The 25,546-nt window shown below is 45.6% G+C and overlaps 1 protein-coding gene across 9 annotated transcripts in view; it reads left to right on the forward strand.

The window, feature by feature from the left end:
* Nucleotides 1-25,546, forward strand: part of PTPN3 (protein tyrosine phosphatase non-receptor type 3) — a 109,237-nt gene that overhangs the window by 28,615 nt on the left and 55,076 nt on the right. For 8 of the 9 annotated variants that reach the window (XR_003681161.2, XM_028493691.2, XM_028493688.2 and 5 more), the window contains 6 exons: nt 6,795-6,949; nt 12,231-12,338; nt 12,415-12,457; nt 14,196-14,274; nt 18,937-18,981; nt 22,058-22,110. Coding sequence is in view for 8 of the 9 variants with exons in the window: in XM_028493686.2 (XP_028349487.1) it covers nt 6,795-6,949; nt 12,231-12,338; nt 12,415-12,457; nt 14,196-14,274; nt 18,937-18,981; nt 22,058-22,110 (483 nt within the window). In the remaining variant the exon portion in view is untranslated. Of the gene's footprint in view, nt 1-6,794; nt 6,950-11,834; nt 11,891-12,230; nt 12,339-12,414; nt 12,458-14,195; nt 14,275-18,936; nt 18,982-22,057; nt 22,111-25,546 lie in introns of those variants that run through there. The other variant, XM_028493692.2, reaches the window with a different exon arrangement.

The raw sequence follows: 25,546 nt of genomic DNA on the forward strand, positions 1-25,546 counted from the left end.
AGCTCGTAATCTGAGTCAGCCGCCTAGCATGGCTGATTGTATATGAATGTTTATTACTTTTCCATCTAGAGTTCCGTCTTCTGCTGATCAGACACCTGTTGGGGCTCGTAAATAGCCAAAAAAAGGAAAAAAAAAAAAGGGAAGAACGCTTTCCTGAGTTCACTAGGGAAAGGGAGGGAATTGGGTGACAGAGAAGGCCTTATATATTCTGGGAGATTTTTAAAATGAGCTGAAACGTGGATGATAAACGAGAAAGCATAACTATCCACGTTTCCCTTGAGGAAGAGGGAGGAAAGCAGAAAGTCATGCTAGGAGGTGAGGTGTGTTCCTCTGGTGGCCACTAGGTGGTAGCATTGGCCTAGGTCAGCTTGAGGATGATTCAGGTTGATTCCCGTAGGGAGCCAGCTGTGGTTCATTTGTGTGGTCTACTCACAAATTAGGTGTTTTAAAATCAGGACTGCTTTGTTCTTTTTTTTTTCTTTTTTTTTTCCTAACTGAAACTTTTGCACTCTTGAGTTAGAGATCTAGCTCTTATTCTTAAAAACAAGGGTATGAAATAACTTTAACACTTCTTTTTGAAATGATCAAAATGGAGTTGGGTTGCTTTCTGACTTTCTCTAGTGGAGAAGACTACTCCTCTCCCTTCTTCCTGCCTGTGGTTCATTGGCTTGTGAAAAAACAAAGGGCCCCAGGTCAGCGTGTAGCCCCTCAGGAAACAAAGCATCACTTCTTCCCTGTCTCGGCCTCCAGGGCAAGTGATAGAAGCCTTGTGAGCCAACCCTGACCACGAGGGCACCCATGCCCCGGGCAGTGGGCTCCTGCTTTAGGGTCCATTGAGTTGGTAAAGTAGCTGACAGGTATATCACATCTACAACAACGGCAGGAAACACTAGTACAGTATATCTGTAAGTATTTGAAATCAGGATTGCGCTACAAAATCCACAATCTGCAGTCAGCACCTGATGGCACTGGAAGCTTAGCATTGTTTTTGTTTGTTTGTTAGTTTGGGCAAATTATGCTCAGAGACTGAGGCTGTCTTTACGGATAATTTATTTTTCATGTGTTCACTGTGGGAATTATAATTTTTAATATGTCACAAGCCAATAGCATACAGGATGTTGACTGAAAAAAAATGCACAACCTAAAAGTTGAGCATTATGTTTTATTTGGCAGACTTTCTGAGGACTTCGAGCCCAGCAGGCAGCCTCTCAGATAGCCCTGAGAGACTGTTCTGAAGAGGTAAGGGAGGAGCAGGATATATAGGGAGTGTTTTCAGCAGTGACCAAGTATTTGGAACTTCAAACTGTTCATTAAAGAAAACCGGATATCTCAAATTAAGGAATTTAGTGCTTTTCTATGTATGGGAAGATGCAAGAGTCTGGGCTCACTGAAATCATTCCTTTGATATGCACCTTAGCTCTTTAGGGCCAGTATCCAGTTCTTTCCCATCCAGAGTTCCCTAACCGTTGGGTGCACCGTTGAGGGTGGCTGCATTGGCTGAGCGCCTGGCAGTGGGCAGCCCCGTTTGTCTCCATCCTGAGTTCCCTCAGGGCTCACCTTCAGGGGCAGTGGCTGTAGTGGCTTGATGGCTGCAACATCCCTTGTTCACTGATAGGGCAGGCAACGTTTTTCATTCATACGGATGATGTCTCTTAATAAGCCAAGAAAGAAAGAACATACTGCAAACCAATGACACAGTGATTACACTGTTGTTCCAGGCAATGGGGAGATGAAAGAAAAATTCCAAGTTTAGTTGAGATGTACCTTTCTAGGAGGTGGTTCTCGTAGAGTTCATCCTTCCAACCAAAAGCTGCTGGTTTAGGTCCCTCACCTCTGGGGCATGTAGCTTATGGGCGATTGCACCAGTGTTGCCAGGCAGGGTGGACTGCTCCGAAGGTTATTATTCCAGGAACCGTTACGTGGCTGGCACCACTGCCTATGAGGAGTAGCCTCGCCAAGGCAGGAACAGATGTCCCTTTTCTTCCTGAGACTGCTGCACCGTTTAACATCGCTGTTGACCAAAAGTAGCCTGGGCCTGGCAGGAGTAGGTGTCTCAAGACCTTTGGAGAGCTATTTAGATCAGCGAAGAGTAGCTTTGCCCAGGCCAAACACTCTCGAGTTGCTGGTCAACCTCTTCGTGTTTAGTCCATCATGTGATGGCCACCAAGCTGTTACTGTAGTGTCAGTGACATGATGGTCCTCTCCACTACAGGTCCGAGAGTTGGATAAGAAAGTCCTAATAGCCAACTTCAAAGCCAATTCATCAAAACAGGCTATTCAAAACAAGTTCAAACCACACTTTGTCTGAAACAAGCTTTCACAGCATGGATTTGAAATCATAAGTCAGAACACAGCAGATTGTCTAAAAATGCCTTCTATTGAGTGGTATGTGTCACATTGTGTAGGCATTTACACATGGTGATCCTATGGCTCATGGCATGTAGTGGGCTCCCACCATCCCATTGCACTGAGATGTTGCCTAGGTCTATAATGTTTTGCAAGTATAATCTTTGTTAAAAACTAAAGTCACAGTAGAACCTCTATTGTTATTGTGCAAAGCAGATTCTAAAGCTGTAACTGTTGTGTTTGTTTGTTTGTTTGTTTGTTTGTTTCTTAACGCAAAGAACCAGCTGGGCTTCCATGTTGTAAAGTGCATCAGCTGCAGATGAAATCATCTGTGGTTGGAGAGGCCAGTGTGTTCCTGGTTGGGTTGTAGCTTTGTTTAGAATTAAGAGGCTTATAAAGGAAGCCATAGAAACCTCAAGTTCCCTAATTGCCGCGGTACAGGAAACAGGGCTTGTTAGTCATCATCCATTGTCCTGACCGGATTGTTTAAGATAAAATTTCAAGACAATCGGAAAACACCACATGACTCAATTATGTGGTTATTCAGCATCAGGCTCGCTCTTATTAAGGTTTGCTTTGGGAATAATTGTGGGGAGAACGTTTCTGCAACTTTCATGAAATAACCTAAATTATGATGTTGTTGGGTCCCAAGCCCTTTATGTAACAATCAGAGATCATGTGAGGAGGAAAACGTAGGTCTCTTCTGGGTTGCTGGTCTACTTGAGTTTGTCAGCAGATGGCTACAGGATCACGCTGGGAACACCATTAACCCTGGTTAAGTTAGTAAGTTCCCACGGGTACACATGCTGGCACTGGACACGGAGCTGCTCAGGTGAGAGTGGTGTGAAAATCAGCCCTACCTTTGCCGTGTCAGCCCATGTGACTTTCATTTGGAGGCTCCTGTTTGAAATCACCCTTGGTTTTTTTCTGTCCAGGGTTGTGATGTGATTTGCTCTCAGTTTTAGCTGCTCTGAGCAGCTGCCCAAGTCTTGCATGTATACCCTCTGAATGGCTCAGATTTTGCGGAACCTATACAGTTGTCCCTCAGTTATCTGAAGGGGATTGGTTCCAGGACCTGCCCCCCGACCCCACCGCCAACCTTGGACACCAAAATCTAAGGATGCTTAAGTCCCTTATACATAGTGGCATAGTATTTGCATATAACCTATGCACATACTTTAATATACTTTAAATCATCTCTAGATTAATTATAATGCCTAATGCAGTGTAAATGCTAAGTAAATAGTTGTAAGTATGTATGACATAAATGCTATGTAACTAGTTGTAGGCTCATGGCAAATTCAAGTTTTGCTTTTTCCAACTTTTCTGGAATTTTTTTTTTCCTGAATATTTTTGATCCGTGGTTGGTTGAATCCAAGGACATGGAACCCTTGGATACGGAGGGTTGACTGTGTTCTAAGTCCGACCATCTGAAACACCACCCTGAGGTTCCATGAAAACCTGCTCCGCTCCTCTCCTCTAGCCGATGCAGGCCTGACCCTTCCTTTGAGGGCTTCCCAAAAGGAATGTCATTCTAACACCACACCCCAGAGTGCTGAATCACCATCTGTGGGTGGGGCAGGGACAGGCATATTTTCTGAAAGCTCTCCAGGTAATTCTGCTCTGCACCTCCCACTAAGAGCCACACTTGAAATTGTCCTATTATATCTTTTAAAAGAATTTTATAACCCACCCGAAATTCTTCAGACAAGGACTAAACAATAAATTGGGCATTTCAAATTCAGTGTAGTTAAAGCATTATGGAACACATTTGTTGTCTTTTGATAACTTTTGGTCTTACTCAGAAAACGCATCCCTGCTTCTGATGACATTTTCCTTGGAAAGGGCAAGGTGGAGGTGGTGGCGTGGTGGAATTTTGTAAGTGACAACAAGTTCCCTTCCACTGCCAGTCCCAGGAATCTTTTTTATTAATATTTGAGGTTTCCTATCCCCATCTGCAGAAGCAGGGAGGTTTTCTTGGAGCTTCTGAAATAGGATTAGGGGCCAAGGGCGCCCTTCTGTCCTGGGTGTATCTTCTACATAGCTTTCATCCCCTCTGTGTTTTCACTGCCTGCAGCTAGCTGTGCTTCTGTGGTTCCCTGAGGCTTGACTCTCCTCAGGCCTCTAGTCAGCTTTGTCCTCATATCTTCCTTGCTTCTGATTTCCGAATCTTGATCTCTGGCCCCGCCCTGACATATTGGTGCTGCTTCTCTGGCTGTGTGTGACTGCCCTTCACAGTGTGGACCCTGGATCAGCAGCCTCAGCGTTACCCGGGGGTCCGAGAAATGCAGGTTCTCAGACCCCGCCCAGACCTGCTTGCGTTCAAGTTTGCATCTTAACAAGATCCCCAAGTGATCTGTGTGCACGTTACAGCGTGAGGGGCATTGGCCTATGGGACACCACCACTCTGTGTTCTAACTGAAGCCTCCACTCTCATCCCATCCTTTTGTCCTGCCTCTTCCCACCAACCCAAGTTTGTCTATCAGGTTGTACTATTTTTTTCCAGACTATCAGTCTTGGCTTCATATTTCATTTTATTCATTGATTCATTCAGATATTTATTGACTGCTTGCCGGAGCTAGGTATTGGAGATGCAGTGAGCAAAACCAGACCCAGTTCCTGCCCTCGTGAAGTTCAGCTTCTAGCGGCAGAAGCAGATACTAAATACATCATCAGTTATAAATGTGAAATTATGATGAGCACTGGAGAGAGCCTATAACAAATATATGAGTCGTTAGGGACGCCAGGGAAGGCTTCCCTGAGGAGGTGATCCTTGTGCCGAGCACTGAGGCCTGAGTAGGAGTTCCTCAGGTGAAGAAAAGCAGAAAGAGCTTCCCAGGCAGAAGGAACAGCATGTGCAAAGGCCCGGCTCATGATAGAAAGTTTACAGAGAATTAATTTTTAAAAGAGCATTAAATTGCTCTTAAGTCCTTCATCTTTATCTGCTCTTCCACCCAATCTTGTCAGATTTATACCTCCGTTCCTAAGCTGAGGAGCTGGCCTGGACCCTTGTCCCTCCCGCCGGCACGAAGTGACCATGTGCTCGGTTGCATACTGCTTTAGTCTGTTAGTCTAAGACTTCACAATCGCATTCACTGATAAAACCGCTTTCATGACTGTTCCCTAATGTACCATGCTCAGATTTTTAAACTGCTCTCTAATTCCCTCTTCGTTCATGTATTTTTAAAGTAAACTTTGTTGAAATATACATACAAAAAAAGAGCACAGATCATAAGGGTAGAGCTTGGTGGATTTTCACAAAGTGAGTACACCAGGGTTATTAGCACCCCAATTAAGAGATGGAATATAAGCATCCCAGAAGACCCCTGGACACCCCCCAGTCACTACATGCAGAGGTAACTGCTATCCTGTCTTCTGTTGATTAGTTTTGCCTATTCTGAACTTTATGTAAATGGAATCACGCTATGCAGGTCATCTATTGAGTCTGGATGCTTTTGCTCAGCACAACACTAGAGGAATTCGTGTTGTGTGTCCCAGTAGTTCATTTATTTCCTTTGCTGTGTAGTCATGCATGGTGGGACTCCACCACAGTTTATCCGTTCTGTTGGATCTTTTACAATTTGGAGCTATTATGAAAATTCTTAATGCATGTCTTTTAATGGATAAATGTATACTTTTCTGTTGGGAATATGCCTAAGAGTGGAATTATTTCACAGAATGTGCATATGTTCAGCTCTCGTAGATACTGCCAAACAGTTTTCCAAAGTAGCTGCACTAATTTACATCCTCACTAGCCGTGCCCGAGAGTTCCAGTTACTCCACACCATGGCCAACCCTTGGTTTTGTTGGATTTCATCATAGCCATTCCGGTGGGGGTGTGGTTCTGTTGCTTTGAGGTTTTAGTTTGCATTCCTTTGACAACTAATGTTCCCATTTTCTACCTAGTTGTTTGTTTTTTCTCTTTTTGATTTGTAGGAGCTCTTTATATATTCTTTGTAGTTATATATCACAAATATCTCTGTGGGTCTTTTTTTTTTTTTTTAGTCTTTTAATGAATAGATGTTCTTAATGTAGTCTAATTGATCAATAAATATCTTCATATTTTAAATCATTTTTGTATCACATTTAGTTCTGTAAAACCTTAGAGGTATAATACACAAATATATAAAGTTGTAAAACATTAACAAATTTAAAACCTAGGAAATATAAATTTAGAAGATTTAGACCAGGGAGATAATAAGACACAAATAAGCCATATAATTCTCTGAACATGTTATAATTGAGCAATAAATATTGTTTAAAGCTGCTTAGAAGTCGAAACTCAGATGGAAACATGGTCTGTTATCTGGCTCTCATTTATCTGAGCTCTTCAGACAGTTTTGTGAGGGTCAAGGCAGACAGGTGAGAGATGGATGGAATAGGAGGTATGTTCACGTGGAACTGGTAATTTGCACATCAGAGCTAACCAGGTGTGTCTTCTGTTACAGGTTACTCAACGATAGTTATGACCTCCCGGTTACGTGCGTTCGGTGGAAGAATTAATAACATACGCACCTCAGAATTACCCAAAGAGAAAACACGATCCGAAGTCATCTGCAGCGTCTGCTTTCTAGATGGCTTGGTACAGACCTTTAAAGTTAATGTGAGTTCTCCAAACTTAATTTTTTCTGAATTAATGCCCCTAAGAAATACTTTTCATCTCTTGATTTATGAAATGAAGAGAAATTATTTTAAATTAAAAGCTTGAGGTCTCAGATCTTGTATGTTGAGATTGAACTAGAAATAACCTTAAAAACTTTGCCCATATTCTTGCTTCTACCTAGCGTGTCTTCCCCCCTCTTCTTTGTGAACTGTGTGAGTCTTAGATGTTACTGCTTCTGGGATGTCTTTGACTTCCTGAGCTGATTCTCCAATAATGGTGCCCTGTGTACGCTTTATTAGGGCCCCTGTCACGTTGCATGAATAGTAGTTGTAATTATCAGGTTATATGTCACTCTTTAAACTGTGAGCTCCTGGAGAATGGCAATAGTGTCGTTTCCCCTGTGCCTGCCTCACAGCAGGTACTCATTAAATGTGCAAATGGTAAATGGTGGGTCCTTTCTGGAGGGTAGTGAGATAGTTAGCCTCCCAGATGGCAGGGCTCAGGGAGGGCCTGGCTTGTCCCACCTCAAGCAGAGGCAGGGCTAGAAACGGGGTCTCCAGTCCTACGTCAGCAGTAAGATGCCTGACCAGTAGCCGTCCCTGCTGCCTCGCCCCTCCCCAATCACCACTGGGCATTCGTGACCTTTTCCTGTCTCTCCCATCCTCTGGCCAGTTCTAAGGGGGTCGCCTCCAACCCCAGATTGGCTGCCAGCATCTGCTCCAAACTGGAAAATTCAGTGTGCAATGGAAGGCGTCAGAAAGAGAAGAGAGGGTACCGGAGAACAACTGGGGGATGTTAGAAGGCCACAAGAATTTGAAGGGTGACAAAAAGTGGTCCCTGCTGGGGTCTTCCCCGACCCATGAGTTTGCCTCCTGCTGACCCCAGGTCACTGTGGACGTTGATGGCTGAGCAGGCAAGAGAAGAGGGCAGTGTGCGTGAAGTCGCTGCACGGTGGCTGCTCTGTAGAGGCCCCGAAGGTCTCTTCCAGTTGCTGTAAAGTGACAGCTTAGTTCGGGCATGGCTCCTTTGTTAAAATTTATGTTGTCTGTCTTGGAGCTATTCCTCAGCCATATATCTTCTTCCCGACAAGAACATGAAGGTTTATTCAGCACATGTTTACTGAGCACCTACTACATGCCAGGCTTTGTTCTGGGTACAAAGAATACAGCAGTGAACAAAACAGAGCAAAATCCCTGCCCTTTTAAAGCTTACATCCTAGAGGGAGGAAACAGACCATAAACAAATGTGTACTATGTCAGGCGGTATCATGTACTTAGAAGAAAAATCGGAATAAGGAAGGTGGAGAGTTAAGGACAGGGCAAGGGATGGGGTTGTCATTTGTCATCTTATAGAAGAGATTTGGGAAGACCTCACTCATACGATGACATTTCAGAGGTGACCTAAAGGAAGTAAGGGGAGGAACTGTGTGGTTCTCAGGAGGAAGCGCATTCCAGGTAGAAGAAACAGCAGAGCAAAGGCCCTGAGGCGGGGTCCCCTTCCCTTAGCATGGTTGCAGAACAGGCTAGAAGCCAGTGCGTCTAGAGTGTAATGAGGAAGGAGGAGGGGAGGAGGCGATGAGGTCAGAGAGATAACAGGTGATGGGTTGTTTTGTTTTGTTTTGTTTTTCCTAACAGCCGTTTCAAAAGATTTTCTTTAATATTGTAAAATATTGTCAAGGACAAGTGAGCTAGCAGACACACATGCACCAATGTGCCTTTCGACAAGATTATCCCCTACTCCCACATCAAGGTGGACGTGAGTTTGGAGAAATGAACACAGCAGATGGTACAGACAGAAAAAACACCGATAAAAAGGATGGAATATAACACTGTACTTATTTTCCTATGTCACAGCAGAACATTTTGGTGCAAATAGTTAAGTTTTTCCTCTTTTCCACTTAAGTCTGGAGAAAAAACCCAACTTTTTCCGTAATAAAATAGGTGGGACTTTTTTTGTTTTGTTACTTTTTTTTTTCCCCCGGTATGCGGGCCTCTCACTGTTGTGGCCTCTCCCATTGCGGAGCACAGGCTCCAGAAGCGCAGGCTCAGCGGCCACGGCTCACGGGCCCAGCCGCTCCGCGGCATGTGGGATCTTCCCGGACCAGGGCACGAACCCATGTGCCCTGCATCGGCAGGCGGACTGTCAACCACTGCGCCACCAGGGAAGCCCTTGTTACTTTTTTAACGTAACTTTTTTCCTCTTGCTGGGATAGGGGGATTGTGTAGAGCCTTGTAGGTCATTCTGAGCACTGGCTCTGGTCTGCATTGGTGAGTTTGGGCAGAGACCTGACGTGATCTGACTCAAGTATCACTCTGGATGCTCGGTCGACATTAAACTGGGGGAGGGGGTGGGGCAAGGGCTGAGACTGTTAGTCTATGGGAGAGACCGTGATGATTGGACAGGGTGGTGATGTGGCTAAGAGTAAACCAAGTCTGGAAATACTTTAAAGGTGGAACCAGTGGGATTTGGGATGTGAAAGAGGCCGCAAGGTGACTCCCAAGGTTTTTGGCCTGAGCAGTGGGCAAGATGGAGCTGCAATTTATAGAAACGGGAAAGCCTTCAAGAGGAGCAGGTTTGGGGGCAGAAATAACTGGTTCCGTTTCGGACATGGTGAGTTTGAGATGCCTGTTACTTGTCTGTGTAGAAATGGCATTAGGTGTACAAAAGAGGAGTTTAAGGGAAGGGTTTAGGCTGGGATACGTATGTGGGTGTTACCAGGGTAGAAGTGGTACTTCAGGATCACCTGAGAAGTGAGTAGACAGAAGATACGAATGAGGTTTGGCGTTCAACGGCTAGGGGGATGAGGAGCAAGCGGGGCTGTCCAGGGAGATCAGGGGAGGCCAAGAGGGAATGAGAATCCAAGGTAAGGATGTATTTTAAGGAGGAGGAGTGATGAGCCCTGTAGAGGAGAGTGCGGACGGCATCCACCCAGAGTGATAATCACGTGCCTGGCGTTCCGTGGGCACCCAGTCATCTTCAGTTACGAATGCCGTTGTTATTGTCACTGCTGCCTGTGCTGCCTCCCAAGCTTCCAGCAGCCTGGTCAAGGCTGACTTACACTGAACTTCAATTTGAGGGCCTGGTTGCAACTTCGAATCTCCGTCACTTTGTATGTTTCCGCTCCTGGGGGTCATTTGCGCTGTCGCGTTAAGATTCTTCAGCCCAGGTCGTCTTATGGCCAGGAGCGGCCATCCTCGGGGAAGCTGACCTGGACGTCGGCTGTTCTTAGCTCCACCCAGAGAGCGAGCCTGTCACGGACCGTGACCTGATGTAGCCGAGATGACCTCTTGTGGGGCAGGCGCCGGGCCAGGAGGGCTGTTCTTATCAAAAATGTATCTTATTTCAATTCCTTTTGAGAACTCAGGTGAGTTGTGCAGATACTGGAATGGATGAATTATGCACTCCAGAGGGGAGAGTGGCAGTGTGGTGGTATCGTGCAGACTCTGGCATCAGACACTCCTGAGTCAGGCAGTCAGACCATCATCGGCTGACAGCACAAGGCACGGAGCCTCTGAGGCCTCTGTTTGCTCATCAGCACAGGGGATGGTGTTAACAGCTATGTGACATTGCTGCGAAGATTGGAGATCATATATAAAAAGTGCAGGGGCTTCGCTGGTGGCGCAGTGGTTGAGAATCCGCCTGCCGATGCAGGGGATACGGGTTCGTGCCCCTGTCCGGGAAGATCCCACATGCCGCGGAGCGACTGGGCCCGTGGGCCATGGCCGCCGAGCCCGCGCGTCCGGAGCCTGCGCTCCGCAAAGGGAGAGGCCACAACAGTGAGAGGCCCGCGTACCACCAAAAAAAAAAAAAAAAAAAAAAGTGCAGAATACCGCGGCAGGCTCCTTGTAGATGCCCAATAGATTAAAGGTATTAATAATATATATTAAACATAATATAAAATCATACAGATAATAATTTCAACAAGGGGAGCAGATAGCTCTTTGCATCAAGAGTATCTCGTAATTTGGAGGGAGACTATCTCATGATTTAGAGTATGTGGACCAGGTCATCTTTTCCACACTGTCCTGATTCCCCTGGGGTGGGAGGTGACCTGGGAAGTGGAGGAAGCATTGGGGCCCTGGGGCAGGAAGGGGGATGTATTCAGGACACAGGCGGTGCCTTGTGTTCCCACGCTGTGGGCCAGATAAGTGAGACTGTCCCGGAGAAGTGGCTGCAGGACTGGGTGACAGTTATCTAATTCTCCTCATCCTGGTCATGGTGACCTGTTTTCAGGTACATCATCTGCTATCAGGTGCTCAAAAAAGCTGCCTTTGCTGGTTCTATACATGGTCTCTTTCTGACTCACATTGCCCTTAAGTTAAATGGTTTGGTTCAAAGGATTCCCAAGAAGTCTGCCTGTTAAAGGAGAATTCTCCACCCCTGTGCCTTTGTGCTGGGCCTTCCGCTTGATGCCTTTTCTTAGCTCCTGCACCTGGAGGGAGGGCGTGGCGCTCAGCCCTGTCAGCCTCCCAGAACCAGGTCAGGGGCTGCTTTCCCTTGTCCCCAGGTTGAGTCACCCATTTGTGTTGTCCTGTGTGTGTTCACTGTGCCCCGAGTGTTCTTTGACACTTGACACACCGAGTTATGGTTGCTGCTTGCACGGCTGGCCTCTCCAGGGGGGCAGGGAAGGGACACGTGGTATGGCTCTGTCCCCACGCCCAGCACTGTGCCCGGTCTGAAAACACTGAGTGGCGAAGGTGTCTGAGTCCTGCTCTGGACTTGAAGTGTGGTTGAAAGTCTCCACTGGCTTCTCACTTCAGATGCCGGGGAGTAGGGAAGCAGATAATCCTCCAGTGTCCCTTGCCAGATCACTTGGAGGGTATTTCCAATGGCATTTGCCTATTCTTAGCTGTCTTCCTTCATGCTGTTAGTAGAGTTTTCCTCCCTGTGTATACTTGCATGGCACCTGAGGATTAACATTTTGCTGTGAATAATCTGTGGGTAGGTCACGGAGAGTTTACTGTCATTGGGATACCTGAGTTTTCCAATTTAGACATTATCACTTGGGAATCTCAGCTAAGAGGAAGGAAGAAATCTTAGAAAATTAAATTTATGTCATTCTCTTAAATCATATTTATCTTAGCCCTACTTTCCATATGTTCCGTGGGGCTTCTTAATTTGGAATTTATTAAATTCTTATTCATATTTCTTATTGTAGGGTACCTGTGTGCATGAAATCTCTCTGGGTGTTTTAACACCTTCTTGCCTGCAATAAAGACTTTTAAACACCAGTTCTTAATTTGTTTTAAAATTTTGCCCACTGGACATTTTTTTTCCCTAGAAACAAGATACTGGTCAAGTTCTCCTGGATATGGCTTACAACTACTTGGGCGTGACGGAAAAGGAGTATTTTGGTTTGCAGCACAGTGATGACTCAGTGGACTCTCCTGTGAGTACCCTCCCTTGAAGACGTGCTGGGCTCCTGCTGGGTTTGGTTTTATATCTTATGTTTTCTTACTCAACAGAGATGGCTTGAAGCAAGCAAACCCATCAGGAAGCAGTTAAAAGGTGGGTGTGACCTTCCCATGTTGGTTGAACACTAGGTATTAGTGTATCGTGGCCCATTTCTCTCCTCCAGTCCTCAGCGTACCTGTAACATCTGGTACCTGGATTCCAGGTGGTCCAAGAGACGTGAGTAAGCTGACTTCTCCCTGTCTGACTTCTGAATTAGCAGAGATGCTTCCAGATCAGCCCCCAGGGGTCCTCACTAAATATGGGCAAGAAAGGGAAAGGTGAAAGAAGATAGCTAAGAGCAAAGGAATCCACATTTCATTTTATAGGAAAGAAAGGGGAAGAAGGATGGCCTTTTTCAGCCCAGTGTGAGACCCAGGATGGGAAAGACACACACACACACACGCACACACACAAATAACACGCAAGCACACACACACAAACACACGCGCGCACACAAACACACAAACACAAACACACGCGCACACGCACACACACACACAAACATACACAGAGTCCTTTTCAACAGCATGGTTCCATTCACAGGAAACAAAGGCATGGGTAAATAGTGTCACAGACATACACGTGAGTGTATCCCAGTGCTGTAGGTTAATTCCCAGTTAGGTGGGTTTTCGAACCACACCTCACTGCACCCTTCACCTGGTTTTCCAACATCACGCTCTCTGTTCCCCTTTATGCACCTTATGCCCCAAACCTGGCTGACACGCAGGGCCGCACACGCACCCAGAGTTACAGAACCACCCACAGGTACCCAGGTACCTGTACACAGGTACATTCATAGGTGCACATACACCATTAGAGTCTTTGATACCATCCAGAGATAAAGACAGAGGGTACTACTGAGAAGGGAGGGTGGAGCCCATAATGAACTAATGTAGAGGAGATCGGTGAGGGAGGCAGGGTGGGAAAAACTTGAGTTTCACAGAGCCAGAAAGTGCTGGAAAGGGCCAGTGAATATATACGGAGTAATGGAGAGGAGAGAAATTGACGTGAAGAAGAGCATGGGATCTTAGCAACACAATCTGCTCTTCTCCTGTTGCCACATCCAGCAAAAGAAATGGGCTAATTTTATCCTTGCAAGCAAATGGACTCTTGGCGTTGTTGCATAAAGCCGTATTTGAGTATATTAGCTGTGTAATATTTGCTACTGTATTAGTCATTTTTAGAATTCACTTTACATTAAAAGAATGAAATATTTTCCAGTATAGAAATGATTTTAAAATGCAGAATCAAGAGACTCAGTGCTATAAGTCTGGTGTTATCATTGGCTGTGTGACCCAAGGCAAGTCACATCCCCAAGCCTGGTGGCTGATCTGTTACACAGAGCAGTCGAGAGCAGCCTGGCCTACTTATAGTCATGGCAGTATTTAAATTCACGAGTATACATGAACACATTTGAAAAGTATGAAATCATTATATATGTGAGAGATTACTTCTTTGTGAGTTTTGTATAATCTGTTGATTTAAGGATTTTTAAAGTTCCTAATACAGATAATGGAGTGCATTGTTTGAACACATCCCTAAGTTAAACATGTAATAGGAAGTAGATTATACCTCATTTTATGCTGATGTTGCAAAAATATTTTACTTCTTGCAGACTTGGAGATTTCTGAACACTTAACTAACTTACGCACTCCTGTTTTGAAATTAGTCCTTTTATTGATGGAAAAAGCTGTGGTCTAGTGAAAAATGCATCCCTTATGGGAGAGTAGCCACTTGCATGCATTGACTTTTTTAAAGGGAAAATTTAATTTGTTTTTGAAAAATGTTGTAGGAGGTATCCCCTGTACCCTGCATTTTCGAGTAAGATTTTTTATACCTGATCCCAACACACTGCAGCAAGAACAAACCAGGTAATAACATTTTTTTTTAAGTTTTCTATTTAGTATATAAAAATGAGTAACCACTGAAAATGTACTCTTTTATTTATCACTGTGGCCAGATACTTCACTTGGGTATAACTGCACCAACAGTTACAATCCCAGTAAAAATTGGGGGGGTACATGTATTGAAATTTTAATTGGCGAATTCATTTTCATCTTGAGCCTCCTTCTCTGGCCTCCTGATTTGGTGCCGTTCTCAGCACGCTCCCATCCACCACCTCCTACCTTCCTCTTCCGTCCAGCTTCCCCTGCATGTTGAGCACCTGTGTTCAGAGAATGCAGTTAGTTTCTGCTGCTGCAATCAGGAAGTTTGTAAAACAGTCATCTGCCCGTCAAACAGCGCAGTGTCTCTGAGGGGCTAGGATTGAGCTCTTGAGGAGAACGAGAGGTCTCTGAACTGAGAACTTTCTATCAGATCCCCTGTTGGTAGGAGCTGCAAAGGAGAGGAGGCCGGGTCAGTGTCTTTCCTCCGCCTCCGTCAATCCCGTCAATCCGTGGTTCAGGCAATCCGTGAAACAGATAAGGGCCAGAGGGCTGCGAGACTTGTTTACCCCTCCAGGCTTGGCGCAGGTCCTGGCCCTGGTGTTGAGCTGGCATGTGGGTTTTCTGGATGGGGACCCGTGTTTGGAATGGAGGGGTGGGCACAGGAAAGTTGTTGCTGTTTGAACATGGACTCTACAAGCTCACCTGGGCCTCTCCTTCCCCTCCCCCCAGGGCAACAGCCAGCCCTCTGTTATTGAAACGTTTGTTTTTCTTAGGGAGGGAAACTCTTCCACCAGAAAAAAAGCAATGAATGTTCAGGATTATTGAATCCTATCCTGTGCCCATTGTGGCCATGAGACCGTCACCAAGGAGGAGACATTAACTTGGACATAAAGAGCTCTTTCGTTTTTTTCCTTTAAAAAAAAAAAAAATGGTAATCACATGATCACATTTTAACTTTTAATGTGTCTAAAGGCCAAATATTAGTCTATTACTATTTTGTCTTCTTTGTACACCTCTTCCCTCTACAGTAGAAGACGTTGGAAATTTGACTTGTGTTTACTATTAGGTTAAATTTTAAGCGGGTATAAGGTGTCCCGCATGACTCATTGGGTAACCACGGGACATACACGTGATGCCTTGAGTTTTCCTCATAACAGCTTTTCATGCTGGTGGACTAAGGGGGAGTGTAGGACACTCAGCTCAACAGGTCAACTCATAAGCTGGTGGATGCAAAGTGGTGACATGATCTACGAGAATATGTTTGAAATGACCCCACCAGGATTTCCCTACTGGAAATATTCAGGCTACTACTGAGTATCAAATTCTGTTCAAGGGATGCTTTAAAAAATGTCATGATGGATTTTATATATATATGTGTGTGTGTGTGTGTGTATGTATATATTATATATATTTGTGTGTGTGTATAAATATATATATATATATATATATTTGTGTGTGTGTTTTTAACCAGTGGTGTTTTTTTGTAGTCATAACCCCACAATAAAAAATATATTTTGCTTTGTAATGCATTACACAGATATATGCAAATTACTGAAGCAGATATTTCATGAAACAATAGTAATTGCAAAGCACTCTTAAGTTTTCTATTTTCTTCTTTTAAAATGTCACTTGTGGCTCATTAAATTGATTTTACTCCCCACTGAAGGGTTCCCACCCCAAGTGTGGCCTGCACTGCCTAAACCAGTGGTCGTCCCTCATTGCCCTGTGTCCTCCCTGAGATGCTGCAGCCCTAGGGTTGCGGCTGCCAGAGCACCTGAGTGAAGGGGTCACTCACACCAGCCTAACCCGGGAGCCCTTCTCCAGGGCCCCTCTCAGTCGTTGGACGCTACTTCCGTACCCCACGGGAAAGCTTCTTTGTGCTGAGCCTCCCTGTCATTTGAGGGACATCTGAGGAAAGGTAGGGAGGTCAGGATGGAGAGAAGACTCGGAGAAATGAAGGCCGCTTTCAGATCTTCCAAGGGCTGTCACGGGAAAGGGGGAATCAGATGTGCTCGGTGGTAGCATTACGGCCAGTGGGTGGAGACTACAGAGAGGCAGATTTTTGGCTGAAGACAAATAATAGACTAAACTTTGTTCTTACCTAAGTTCCAGATAAAATTCGGTTTGTCCGTGTCCCTCCTAAAAGTCACTAGTTCCAGACTGACACTCAACGCCACTACTCAACCTCCCATAGTAAGATGGGTGGTCCCCCCAGTGTGGAGTAGAGTATAGCTGTCACCTTCTGGGATGTGGGTAACAGATTTCTCTTAACACAGCAGGAGTCATGGCAGCAGCCACCCCTGTGGCTCCTACAGAGCTGGGGAATAGCCAGGACTGCCAGATCTCCTTCTTAGGCTGGGCCAGGCTTCCACCATTAATTCAAAAAAATATTGTTTTGTTTTGTTTTGTTTTTACTTTAATGAAGAGTTTTGCCTATATTCCTGGCACTTAGTGTCTTTTTTTTTTAATTGAGGTATAGTTGATGTACAGTATTATACATAGTATCTTTTTTAAGCCCCAGCTCTGTAACCTATGCAAAAATAAGTTCCCCTTTAAAGAAATTTCCCTCTCAAGGGTCAAAGGAGCAGTATAGAGGTGGTATTTGTTCTTTCCTGTTTGTTTACGAAGGATCTAGGCAGGGAGGCCTTTATTGCTTTTTTCTGAAGTTGAGGTCATGGATTGGGGTACGCTCCAGAAATGAGCGTTACACTTCTGAAGTCAGGCATACCAAGCATCTCTTTTAAATGACTTCCTTTATTCTAATTGCTAACCGTCTCCTTGATTATGAGCCTCCACAGTGGCTGTTTCCGATAAATTAGACCGTTCTAAACAGACTTTCATATACGGGCAGTCTCAGAATCAGGCTCTCTCAGGATTCCTAGGAGGTCTCCTAAGTTTGGGCATCCTTCCACTATTCTGATCTCTTTGTGTATGATGTCCTAGGGTTGACTCAGAAACGTTGCTGAATGTATGACAAAGTAGCATTTGATGAACAGGGATCTCCAGGTTCCCGTTCTCCTTTACATCCCGAGGAAGACCTTCCGCTTTGGTGGGCTTGTCAGTGAAAGTCCAGATTTACCACTGGATCATCTGTAATTCTGTTCCTTCTCTTCTTTCTCTCAGTAGCATTATAGGAGGAGAGAACACCTAATTCCAGTTGAATTTCAGCTTGGATAAATAGAGGAACAAACTAGAAAGGACCAATTGTGTTCTCCTAGGTGGAAAAGATAGAGATTCCAGTTTGGAATAAGGGAGAATCAGCAAATGTATGTCACACCATCTCTCGATGCTCTGGCATCCAACACGGTAGGAGTAGTTGGTGATAATTACAGTCAAAGTAATATCAGAGTTAGGAGATGGATCCTAAGCTTTTTAGTCATTAGACGCATAAGAAATTTGTAGCATAATCAGATTGTTTTCATAGCATGCGTGTCCAGGTTGAAATAAGACATAACGGACCCCACATAACCCATACGACGTCCGTATCCTCATCAGTAAAAAAATGGAGGTAGTGGTACCCACCGCAGAGTTCTTACGAGGTTGAAATGAGGCGATAAGTTATGAAGTACCACACACAGCCCAGAACTGTGCAAATACAGGGTTGTAATACCATGTGACGCATTCACATCTCAAAACACTGGCACCTTAACCTTTAAACATAGAAATTAGAAGGAACATTGAGACTGGTTTGTTTAAATTGCCGAATTCTCTCTCCTGGCCCCGAACACTTCTGCTGCATCTGCATTGGATTTCAAGAATTTTCCCTTTTGTCATCTTGGCCAGATGCTGGAATGTCTATCCCGTGTGAATCCAGGCTTTTAACAAAGAGTGGGAGCCAGAGGTCACGTGTCACATGTATGCTGTGTCCCTAAATATAACGGTCTCTAGGGCCCTTCCCGGCCTGCACAGCACTGTTGATGGCTTGTGATTCCTGCTCCCTGGATGGAGGGTCCTGTGACTAACCAAGAACTTACCAAGTTCTGCCCACAAATCAAGTCCCAGTATTTGAAGCGACATTGCTGGGAACTCACAAGTGCAGGGTTCACCCGGGAGGCCTGGCAGCCTGGAGATGACTGATGTCTATGCTTTTACTCGGGCACCCACAGTTCCTGGGACACAGGAAAAAGCCCAGCTGGGTGTTTGCACCCCAGCCAAGGAGATGTCTTCCTAGACGCTCCACTCTCAGTAACTTCACACAGAGGGAACATAGGTGTGCAGATGTTCAGAACAGCAGCCCCCCGGTGTGCAGGGGGCTGCCCGTGGGTCCTGGTGCTCTCAGATACCCCCAGTTTGACTGGGAAGGTCCAGGCCGGGGGCACTCACTGGCAGCAGCAGCAGCTGGTTGTTTGGGCTGCTCTCACCCCGTCCATCCTTGCTCAGCCATCCCAAGACAGCATGTGCGGGCGGGAGGCCGGCTGGAAACACCCCCCCGCCACTACCCATTGAGACTAAGGCAGCCTCACGAGCCATTACTACTGAAGGGGCGTAGCTTTGCAGTGTACTCAACAGCGCCTGATACTTGAGACAAAAATATGTCTTTGTGTGTTTTGTTTTTCACATGTGCAGGTCTTGTCCTTGACTCATCAATTTTTTTTTGGCTTATTTTAATTTGAGTATTGTGAATTAATGAAAACAATTATTTCATAGGCATTTGTATTTCTTACAACTGAAGATGGATATTTGTGAAGGAAGGTAATGAGACTTTTGCATTCTTCTTTTCCTGTCAGTTTCCCCAGGCTACTGAAATTCCTGGTTTTAATCTAATGAGCGTACATTTCTGGTAACAAATTAAATGTAAACAAAGAATGGGTGTAGAAGGCAACAACATCGTGCTTGGGACATCTGTTTCTAGCTTGGTCTGGATTTGGAGAAGCTGAGGATTGGCAAACCTCATTTCATGTTGTTTCAATTTTATTACAGAAGGTACAGTTATCTTTCTGGTAAAGACCTGAGAAACTTTAAAGGGAGGGAAGGAGAGATCCTGAATGTAAAACGGGCTTCATCCAGCAAGGCAGATCAAGCCCAATTTAGGTCCCCTCTGAGCCTGAGCCCCTTAGTACCCAGAGGTGACTCGTTTTCTCTCTGGGGAACTTGGCTGGAAGACAGGAGCATCCTTCCGTGCTTCAGCACTTCTTGTGTATCAGGACCATCTCCGTGGCTGCAAAGTATCTGAGAGGCTCAGGAAGGGAGGAGAAATTCCAAGTCAGTGGTCCCTGAGCCACCTTCTCCAAATCCAGAGTTTTTTCTTGACTTACAGGAGACACTGCGGCAGGTAAACAGGTGGGAACAGCCACGTCTTACTCCCATCCTCCCCACCCCCTCTTTCCTTCTACTGAGGAGGGTCTTCAGAAGCCTCCACTGTGCTTCCATGAGGGACCTTGCAGTCTGGTTGGGGAAATGAGACAGGAGCTCGTGAAGCAATTGGGACCAATATGGGCGGTGGAGACCACAGCCATCATAGGTTTTAGGAGAAGGAGATGCTGGTGTGAACTTTGTGAGGAGTGTGGATTGCTGTGACGAGTTGGGGTTGGTGGAGAAGTGAGGAGTTAAATCTCGCTGGGCAGAGAGGACATCGCCTCCCCCCGCACGGTCCCAATTGGAGACCACATGCTGGGGGCCTACAGCAGAACAGAGAGAGAGGGGGCTCTTCCTGTCAAACAGAGACCTGCGTCTTGGATCCACCAGGCAGAGGAGCGCTGTTGAGGGTTTTAAGCAGGAGGGATTTGGCAGGAACAGAATCTATAAAAAAGGCTGGAAGAGGATGAGGGGCTTTCCTGAGGCAGCCTTCTTATATTTCAGGGTAACTCTAGGTTGAAATTACCCACCCCTGTCCTGGGTCCAGGCTGCCTTCTGTGGTGATAGAACTAGTTGTGTCTTTCTTTTCTACACACTGACCTGTTTTCCCCACACATATTTTGCAAATAGCACGTGTTACGAGATGGGCACTGACTGTGCTGGTCTGGTGAGGCTGGGCCCGCTACCCCTGCCTCGGGAGCTTCCAGTCTAGCTCTCCAAGTATTAGAAATCGGTCGTCTTCATTTTTTCTTATGTCCCTTGTTTTGTGTGAATCAGTAGAAACCTGTTGAGGGCCACGTCCTGGCTTAGATCCCTGACATCCTTGTCAGGCCTGCAGGCGGCCCTCGTCTCTCTGGGGGTGGGGGGCTGTCAGGGTGGCATCCAGCCCTTAGTAGCCATGGATCTCTTGACAGACTCAGTGGATCTAGTTAGCGTTTCTCCCGGGTTTGAAAGGTCTTGTTCATCCCCTCCTTCCTGAAGAGATAGGTGATCTTGTCTGACAGATGGAGACCCTAAAGCCTGGAGAGTAAGGAAGAAATCTGTCAAAGAACATGGTGTTCTTTAGTTTGTTATTTACACCATTCTTTGGAAATGTTGTTCTTCCTGACTTACTCATAGAATTGTTTCTTCCATCTAGACTGAACCCCCTTAGCCACTCTCCTAAGCTTTTCCCCGAATCCCATTCACCTGCTCTCCCTGTAGCAAGGACACCAGCTTAGATTTCATTGAAGCCCATCTTGGTAGGAAAGTGAATGCTGATGTTTGCTCTTCCTTTGGGCTCTCTGTGTCTCCACATGATCGAATATATAGCAAGCATCCCTAGACATATCTGCATTTAGAAGTTCTAGCAAGAACACATGGTTACTTGAAAGATGGGGCCCCTCAGATAGGGAAGGCTACCTTCATATTTGTATGCAGCTTCAGGACCAGCACACAGCACAGCTGACCAGAAGGGAAACCCTGGTGAGCCAACCAGATTAGTCAGAGAGCTGGGGGTGACTCATATCTTGGGAACTTCATGGGCTGCCATGGAAACTGCATGTTTTCTCCACTTTCCACAAGGTTGCTGGGAAGAATGCTTTTAAAATCTGTGTCCCCCGCAACCCTGCAAGCCCTCACTCCTGCTTCTGTTCATGTGTTCCTCCACCTGGCAGTGATCCTGCCCCAGATCTGCTGGCTGAGCTCCTAGGCAGACCGTGAAATCCGTAGCTAAATGGAGAGAAGGGAGCAACCAAGATGATTTGGACTATGACAGGGACGGCGTCATTGGCTGGGTGTTTGGGAGGGCAGTGAGCTTAAGAGGAAAGAAGGAAAACAAGTCCAACCCTGGGTTCGTGGATTTCTAGTGGATGGCAGGAAAACTGACGGGTAGCAGACCATTCCCTCTAGATGGGAAGTTTCAGGAGGGTGAATAGATTTAGGAATCTTAAGTCATTGTGACTAACTAAGTAAGTCAGAACTCACAGGAGTTTTAAAATTCAGAATACTTTTCTGTTTTTCCCTTCTAAGAGGATGTCATCCTTCTAGAAAGCAGGTAATCCAGAATCAGAGTCAGCAGAACTCAGGAATTCAGTTAGCCCTATGAGAAGTCTCACGTCTTTACCAGAAAGAGACAAAGACTGCCTGCCCGTTGATCTAAGAGTACACTTTTCTCACTTTTTCTCTTAGTGATATGAGCCTGACCTTTCTTGACCAGCTAAACCCTGGCCAACATTAAACCTTTAGCCTCATGGTATTTGTATTAATATATATTATTTTAGACATGGAAAAATTCTCTTTTGATTTCAAAGACTCTTTAGTGTGTTACTTTTATCTTTACTTTTTGAGATTGAATATCCTAAAATTCTTTGTTATTGTTTGTGATTTTTTTAATGGTTAATCCAAGAAAAAGACATGTGTTACCCATAATCAATGAGTGTTTTGGGCTGTCGTGGGTTCTGGTGACTTTCCTAATATGTTTTTCTTCTGACAGGTTAACCTGCCCTCTTAACTCAGCGGTGGTTCTAGCATCCTATGCAGTACAGTGTAAGTCACAAAGGAGCATTTTGCAGATGGACAGCTTGTTTTGACTGGTATATTAAGAAACTCACTGGCCTCTCCTGTTAGACCGAGTCCCTTCCCCCCCTTCCCCAGGAATCCTGTTGGGCAGCATATCTCTGGCTGTCCAGATATTTCCACTTTCACCCTGACTTAGGCTCTCCTCCAGCTCAGGGACGTTGGATTAGGGAAAGTGGGGTTTCCTCCCAGGGGAGGCCAGAAAACAGAAGATACCTATCGCAGGTTACATTTTCCAGAGCCTTCACTCACAATTGGATTTGACTCTATAACAAAATCCCAGTGGGGCAGATACTTCTACCAGTCACTTCTTATAGATGTGGAAACTAAGACCCGGACGGGTTCAGGAATTTGCTGGAGGTCACTCCTGCTACTTGCTTGGTGCTACTCTGAGACACTGCTGGGATCCTAGGAGTTTATTTTTAGCTTCAGTAGAGCGACGGCTTATATATTGGCCTGCAGCAGCACTGCTCGATAGAAATACAGTGGGAGCTTCATGTGTAACTTTAAGTTTTCTGGTAGCCATGTTAAAGTAAAATGAAATACATTACATTAATGTATCTAAAATATTATTTTAGTATGTAATCCATGTAAAAATTTTGATATTTTACATTTTTTTCATACTAAGTCTGAAAACCAGTCCAGATTTTACACTTCCAGCACATCTCAACTGGGACTAGCCACATTTCAAGTGCTCAGTAGCTCTGTGTGGCTAGTGGCTGCCATGTGGGATGGAAAGTCCAGATGGAATTTTCCATCAAGGCCTGTTTAAGCTGAAGTAAGAATCCACTTCTTCAGTCACCAGAACATTATTAGAATATGTTCCATGTGAGGCCCTGTGGTAGATGTCGGATGTGTACAAGGACAGGGTGCATAGCCAGATGGAAGGTAAAATATCACTTTATAGTTAACTATCTGTGTGAGGCCAGCACAGTAACCAACTAGAACTTGTGCAAAGCTGCTCGAGACTTCCTGTGAGCCCCACGCCACCTGGGCTTGTTCCCCTCTTGGCCGACTGCGTGGTGGGGAGTTAAGAGAGCAGGATGGACTGGTCTTGGCAGGCACTGGCTGAGCTCCTCCCTCTGCTTTGGTCTCAGAAGAGGCAAAATAGCAAGAGAATGCTGACAGGGATTCCTGATGTGGCCTTAAGGCTGCCTGTTCCCCAGGAGCAAAGAACAGATGTGGGAGAGGTGAAGGGCAAGGTGGCTGCATGATACCAGGAAGTAGAAGAGAGACCTTTAGCAGTGGCCCTGCTCACCAGTAAGACAAGACTCAGTGTTCATCTCCCCATATAACCTACATCTCCTTCTCCCCAATGGGAGACTCAGAAGAGATGGCACAGTGACGAGCTTGGGTGGATCTGAAAGTTCCCCTCTCCCTATAATACATCTGGAACAGACCCGGCCATGTCGCATCCATGTAGGAAATGGCACGGTCACCAGTCAACTGTATTCTTAGTAGTCACTAGACCCAGTGGACTCCATCTCTGCCAGGCTGATCAGCTGAGGAGAGTGAGTTTTCCCACATCTCAGAGCAAGTTTGGTGCTCACATCTAAAGCTTCAGGTTTGAAGGGCAGGAACACTAGAAAGGACATAGCTTTGGATGCAAACTCCATTTAAATCTGGCTCTCCATCTGCTTCTAACGTGGTGTTACCTCTTTGAATCTGTTTTTTCACCTGTAAGATGGAGGTGATGATGGTGATTATGACAACTTGGAATATGACTACTTGGTTCAAGTATCACCTCTGAAGGTGATAAGTAGAAACTCTTTAGTGGACCATCGCTGTTAACTGAGTCAGTGAGAGCACAGGCTGAAGCCATAGTCCCTGGGTCTTGTCTCTTCCACTTAAACCTACCTGACCTTGAGCCTCTTCAGGCCTCAGCTTCATCTGTCAAGTGGAGGTGATAATAATATCTAATCATAGGGTTGAGTGAAGATGAAATATACTTAAAGCTCTTAGAATATGCCTGGCTCATGGCAAGTGTTGTTTAACTCGTACTGTATTTTGTGCCCAGAAGAAAGCTGTCTAAAGAACGGCCTGTTGTAAACAAACTATTTAGAGTACCAAATAAAATTCCTAAGCTTCAATAGTCAGGTTTCCCTCTGCAAAGGACTGATAGAATAGGGGCTAAAGGAAGTTATGAGCACCTAAAAAGTCCAGACTAGCTGCAGTAGAAACATTAGCGTGACTATCATGCTAATAATATCATAGGTTGTCAGGCGAGCAGTTTTAAGTAGAAGTTTCTTATTCCTCCACCCTCAAATATATACCTACACACATTTTTCCATACTTCTGTGCATATATTTCTATAAGATTAATTCTTGGATATGAAATAGCTGGATCAAAGATTAAGCCTAGGGACTTCCCTGGCGGTCCAGTGGTTAAGACGCCATGCTTCCAATGCAGGGGGCGGTGGTTTGATCCGTGGTCAGGGAACTAAGAGCCCACATGCCACAGGGCATGGCCAAAGAGTAAAAAAAAAAAAAAAAAGAGTAAGCCTAAATTTCATCTGGTACGGTTTGCCACATTGTCCCAGAGGGACACCTGATATGAAGACAAGCCTACCAGTAGCCAGTGAAGCCAAAACAAAGCACAGTTTCTTACCAGATAAAAAGTAAAGTGATCTGTGGGTAAAGAACCTGAAAGCACTTGATGGTGGAAGATTGCTGGTGGCCTGTCAAGGGTCTATGAGGGCCAAAGAATGAAGGGGTTTTTAAAAATAAATTTATTTATTTATTAGTTATTTTTGGCTGTGTTGAGTCTTCATTGCTGCGTGTGGGCTTTCTCTAGTTGAGGCGAGTGGGGGCTACTCTTCGTTGCGGTGCGCGGGCTTCTCATTGCGGTGGCTTCTCGTTGCGGAGCATGGGCTCTAGGCACACAGGCTTCAGTAGTTGTGGCTCACGGGCTTAGTTGCTCCGCGGCATGTGGGATCTTGCCAGACCAGGGATCGAACCCATGTCCCCTGCATTGGCAGGCGGATTCTTAACCACAGCGCCATCAGGGAAGTCCCAAGAGTGAAGCTGTTTTTTTTAAAAAAATTTTCTTTTGGCTGCTTTGGGTCTTTTGTTGCTGCACGCGGGCTTTCTCTGGTTGTGGCGAGGGGGGGCTACTCTTCGTTGAGGTGCGCGGGCTTTTTATTGAGGTGGCTTCTGTTTGTTGCGGAGCACGGGCTCTAGGCGTGCGGGCTTCAGTAGTTGTGGCATGCAGGCTCAGTAGTTGTGGCGCACGGACTTAGTTGCTCCGCAGCATGTGGGATCTTCCCAGACCAGGTCTCGAACCCGTGTCCCCTGCATTGGCAGGCGGATTCTTAATCACTGCGCCACCAGGGAAGTCCCCAGGAATGAAGTTTTTGAAAATACATATTTGTTCTATAATGGCCTCTGAGCGTCTGCCACGTGTGGAT

Source organism: Physeter macrocephalus, chromosome 9, assembly GCF_002837175.3.
Source record: "Physeter macrocephalus isolate SW-GA chromosome 9, ASM283717v5, whole genome shotgun sequence".
In the NCBI taxonomy this organism is placed as follows: domain Eukaryota; kingdom Metazoa; phylum Chordata; class Mammalia; order Artiodactyla; family Physeteridae; genus Physeter; species Physeter macrocephalus.